Source organism: Sardina pilchardus, chromosome 20 (assembly GCF_963854185.1).
Source record: "Sardina pilchardus chromosome 20, fSarPil1.1, whole genome shotgun sequence".
Taxonomy (NCBI): domain Eukaryota; kingdom Metazoa; phylum Chordata; class Actinopteri; order Clupeiformes; family Clupeidae; genus Sardina; species Sardina pilchardus.
Window position 1 is genome coordinate 27,273,463 of NC_085013.1, and position 5,000 is coordinate 27,278,462.

A 5,000-nucleotide genomic window follows, 5' to 3' on the forward strand; every position below is an offset into this window, starting at 1 on the left:
TAGAGAGTTGTATCCTTGTCTTTTTGATTGAGAGAGAGACAGAAAGAGGGAGACGGAAAGAAAGGGATGGAGAGAGGAGAGAGTAAGAGCTAGAGGGAAAGCGTACGTTTCTCTAGAATCTTGTATATACTTCCTGTTACCTGTCTCTTGAGGGGGAACTTGGACAGTTTCTGGACAGGCGGGCTGGGCAGCGTCTTCTGGGTGTGCATGCGCATGCGGCACAGGATGACGATGACCACGGCCAGGATGAAGAGCACGCAGCCCGTCACGTAGATCAGGATGTCCGCGTAGTCCTCCTCCTTTCCCGGCTCCACTGCTAACAGAGGGCGGAGGTTACAGAGGCCGGAGAGGTCAGAGATCAAAGTTCAGTTGGGTTAGGGTCAGTCACCTCTAGCTTATTAAACCTTCAAAATGAGTCTACTACCAGACTCCTTTGGGAATGTCTTCCTCTGTGTAAATCTATTTTAAATATCTACTTATTGAGAGGATAAAATAGTACAAATAAAGCAGCACAAATATGTTTAAGATTCACTTGGAATTGTCTGCTTCCAACTCAGTAGCACAATTATGTCTCTTTTAAAGAGAGAGGTCGATTTAAATCTTCGCTGTTCCTGTGCATATTAAAATCAACCTATTTATCTTCAAGTTCCTTGGTAAAGTAAAACATTTAATTAGAAAACGCTAGGCTTAACTCATCAGGGATGTGAGAGTATGAGAGTGTGTGTTTTTGTGTGTCTGAGTACACAAACTACGCTTTAAAGCAATCTTGATGGAGACATCAGTTTTGCATCGGCTAGATCACACTGCCTCTAATGTGTGTCCCATGTTTGTGTTCAAAGACACACCTGAGGCTATCATATTTTGTACACACACACACACACACACACACACACACACACACACAAACAAACATACACACACACACACACATACAAACACACACACACACACACACACACACACACACACACACACACAAACAGACATACACACATACACATACAAACACAAACACACACACACACACACACACACACACACACACACACACACACACACACACACAACAGACATACACACATACACATACAAACACACACACACACACACACACACACACACACACTAATTACAACACTGTCCCTTTCCCTACTGGTTCACACATCTCCGCCTGCACTTCCTCCAGGGACGTCATTATTCTGTCCAACAATCTCATTAATGAAAAACGACAAAGTCACTTAGCCTCACTGAGATGAGATGGCCTGCATGTAGGTGTGCTTAAATTCATTTAATAGTGAGCGTGTAGCAGAGTGTGTACATGCCCATGTGTGTGTATCGCTCTCACTGTGTTAATTAATTTCATTATGTGTGTGTGTGTGTGTGTGTGTGTGTGTGTGTGTCAGGGTGCAAATGCATGTAAGTGAAAGAAATGAAATCTCTCTCCCTGTGTGTGTGTGTGTGTGTGTGTGTGTATATATATGTATGTGTGTGTGTGTGCATGTGTGTTTTTGTGTGTATGTTAATTAAATTGGCTCTCCTGGGGTATTGACTGAAGTCCTGCTATGTACTGTGATCTACTTCATAGCTCATCCTAGTGTGTGAAAATTCTGAGAAAACAAGATTGTGTAAAATACAGTACATTACACACACACACACACACACACACACACAAACACACCCTTTGGATGAGTAAAGCTAGTCGTTTTCATCTAAGCCTCCGCCACAGTAAGAGCCTTCACAAGGCTACCCCCCATGAACATGGAGGAGCCCGTAGCTCACACACATGCTACTGAGTTGGAAAAAGCATGACATTTATCTTCACACTGTGGCTGTAATTTAACTTTAATTTCTCATTGTTCATTCATAAGAGCTCATTAGGGTGCACACATCAGAGGCCGATAATGAGAACACAGTAGGAGAGGAGGAGGAGGAGGAGAGGAGGGGGGAGGAGGAGGAGAGGAGAGGGGAGGGGGAGGAGTGATGAAGGGCGAGGAGGCGAGAGGAGACGACAGAATAGGAGATGAGAGCGGAGAAAAGAGGAGGCAGGAGGAGAAGAGAACGGAAGGTAGAGGAGAGGAGAGGAGAAGAGGAGAGGAGATGAGGTGAGAGAAAAGGGGAGAAGATAAGAAATTAGTAGAGGAGAGAAGAAAAGAGGAGAGGAGGAGAAGTGAAGGTAGAGGAGAGGATAGGAGAGGAGAATAGAGCAGAGGAGAGGAGAGGAGAGGATGAGAGGAAAGTAGACGAGGCGAGAGAAACGGGGAGAAGAGAAGAGAAGAGAAGAGAAGAGAAGAGAAGAGAAGAGAAGAGAAGAGAAGAGAAGAGAAGAGAAGAGAAGAGAAGAGATGAGGAGAGATGAGGAGGCGAAAAGACAGACAGGCAAACACCAGGGCAGCATTAGTGCAGTCATGTGGATGATTAACATGGAGCAGCTAAATACAAAATCACACAACAGGGAGGAACACATCGAGCACAGAGAGGAAGAGAGGAAGAGAGGAATAAAGAGAGAGAGAGAGAGTAAGGGAGAGAAAGAATATATCACAACAACAAACACAAAAGAAACAAAGGACAATGACAAACTGTGTTCAGCTCAAAAGACATGAGATATTTAAAAATGTAAAATCAATATGGCAACATATGGCAATGATGGATAGATAGGGCAGCAAAAATAAAGAGCAAGAGAGAGACAGACAGAAGATAGATAGAAGAGTAAGAGAGAGAGAGAGAGAGAGAGAGAGAGAGAGAGAGAGAGAAAGCGACGGTAAGAGGCGGCAGGGGACAGAGGGGACCCGCGAGGTTGTACCTGGGAGCACGGTTAGCCAGGCAGAGTGATAGGCATAGCCGATAGAGTTCCCCGCTAGACAAGTGTACTCGCCGGCGTCCTCGAAAGACACGTTGGGAAGGAAGAGAACCTCCAGCTCCTTATCGGTGGTGTTAATACCCGCAGTCTGGAGATGGACAGACAGAGAGACACAGGGAGAGAGAGAGAGAGAGAGAGAGAGAGAGAGAGAGAGAGAGAGAGAGAGAGAGAGAGAACCCACAGAGAGAGAGAAAGAGAGAGAGAATGTCAAGAACCATCACCATGAAAGAGGAGAAAACCACCACCACAGTTAAAAACCACCACTTTTACCTAGACGGGGGGAAAGGGGAGGAATCGTAGAAGTGTTAACAGCTGATTGACAGAACAAAGAGCTCCGATCAGGAAGCCGGCAGCCGTGATTGACCTAGAAAAAGAGGAGGAGAGCAGACCCTTCACCTGAGCAAAGCTACCCGTCATTCACACCTGAGAGGAGCGGAGCAGAGAGGAGAAGAGAGCGCCCCCTGTGGGTCAGGAGGGTCCAGCGCACAGGTGTGAGTGTTTCTGGGACGGACTGCTTTCTGCTTTCCAGCCAGTCTGGCATCAGTGTGTGTGTGTGAGTGTGTGTGTGTGTGTGAGTGTGTGTGTTAGCCGCCATTCAGTCATTTGGCACAGGCCTCTGATAGCATTAAACATCGCTTCAGCTCAGCTATTCACAAACAACAAAACACACACACACACACACACACACACACACACACACACACAGAGGCGCACACACATCACAAAGACCATCCAACAATAGCACGGAAACGCGCATTTCAAGGAGGGGAACCTTCAACAGAACCCGACTCAAAAGGGGTGGCATTGTCAATCTACGGACAGCTGGGGGGGAAAAAGCCACATATCCGCCCTTAGTCTGACCTGGACCAAATGCATGGGCTTATTAAAGGAAACGGCCGGGTTTTTAGGCATCTGTGGTATTGAGACATTAGTTAGCCGCAGCGTGCTAAGCGACCGACCCAACAGCGTGAGAGACACCCACTTGCTGCTAGCCTGGGCGAGCAGGAAAGCGAAGTCCAGACCTGCTCTGTTTGGAGTGGCACAAAAAGCTCATTGTGATTACCGCGAGCACGCCCCCCCATGTCATTAATCACTCTGGAAGAGTGTGTGTGTGTGTGTGTGTGTGTGTGTGTGTGTGTGTGTGTGTGTGTGTGTGTGTGTCTGTGTGTGTGTTTGTCTATGCTTGCGTGTTTTTCACATTTCAAAAGAAGCAGGCATTTAAATGCCTATGGGATTCCGTACGGAAAATCAATGAGAATTTGTGTGTTTGTGTGTGTGAGTGTGTGTGTGTGTGTGTGTGTGTGTGTGTGTGTGTGTGTGTGTGTGTGTGTGTGTGTGTGTGTGTGTGTGTGTGTGTGTGTGTGTGTGTGTGTGCGTTTGTGTGGTTTGGAAGGCCATTTAAAGCCCTGGCCCCTATTAGACACACATTTGTTGTGCTTTTATTGATTCACAAAAAGAAGAGGCGGCGAATGGTAAAGTAAAACAGATGAGTACACAAACACACACACACACACACACACACACACACACACACACACACACACACACACACACACACACACACAAGCAAACACACACTGTTTAGTCTCTAACTACATCTCGGGCCAGAAAACAGAAGGAGATACTTTTTCACTGTCATCTTGCCAGACGGGGAGAGCCAATCAGCACAGAGCAAACCCACCAGTGTATAGCAGCACCCCGACGCCAGCACACCACGGAGACAGAGAGACCACCACGCCACCAGAGTGTGTGTGTGTGTGTGTGTGTGTGTGTGTGTGTGTGTGTGTGTGTGTCCCTATCGGGTTTACCTGCAGGGTTCTTCACCATCAGCCAGAAGCTTGACTCAGACTTGCCTACAAAGTTGTCGGCTCGTAAGGCGTATTTGCCCGTGTCTTTCTCAGACACGTTATACAGTTTCAGTTTAGCATTGGTCTCTGTCTTCATACTGGTATAGTTCTGCAGGAACATTTACACACACACACACACACACACACACACACACATATATACACACACAGTCAGAACTAAACAACACAAATACAAGTTCATATAAAACCGCAGTGCAGAAACACACAGACACAGACACACACACACACACACACACACACACACACACACACACACACAAAGACGGACGTCATCT

General features: G+C 46.7%; 1 protein-coding gene across 5 annotated transcripts in view; it reads right to left on the bottom strand.

Annotated features, from left to right (window-relative positions):
• fgfr3 (fibroblast growth factor receptor 3) overlaps window positions 1–5,000 on the bottom strand; it is a 59,389-nt gene that overhangs the window by 14,994 nt on the left and 39,395 nt on the right. For 3 of the 5 annotated variants that reach the window (XM_062522381.1, XM_062522378.1, XM_062522377.1), the window contains exons 8-9: window positions 4,666–4,813; window positions 141–316 (exon numbers count right to left, since the gene is read on the bottom strand). In XM_062522381.1, the coding sequence (XP_062378365.1) occupies window positions 141–316; window positions 4,666–4,813 (324 nt within the window). Of the gene's footprint in view, window positions 1–140; window positions 317–2,800; window positions 2,946–4,665; window positions 4,814–5,000 lie in introns of all 5 variants that reach the window. The other 2 variants (XM_062522380.1, XM_062522379.1) reach the window with 2 other exon arrangements.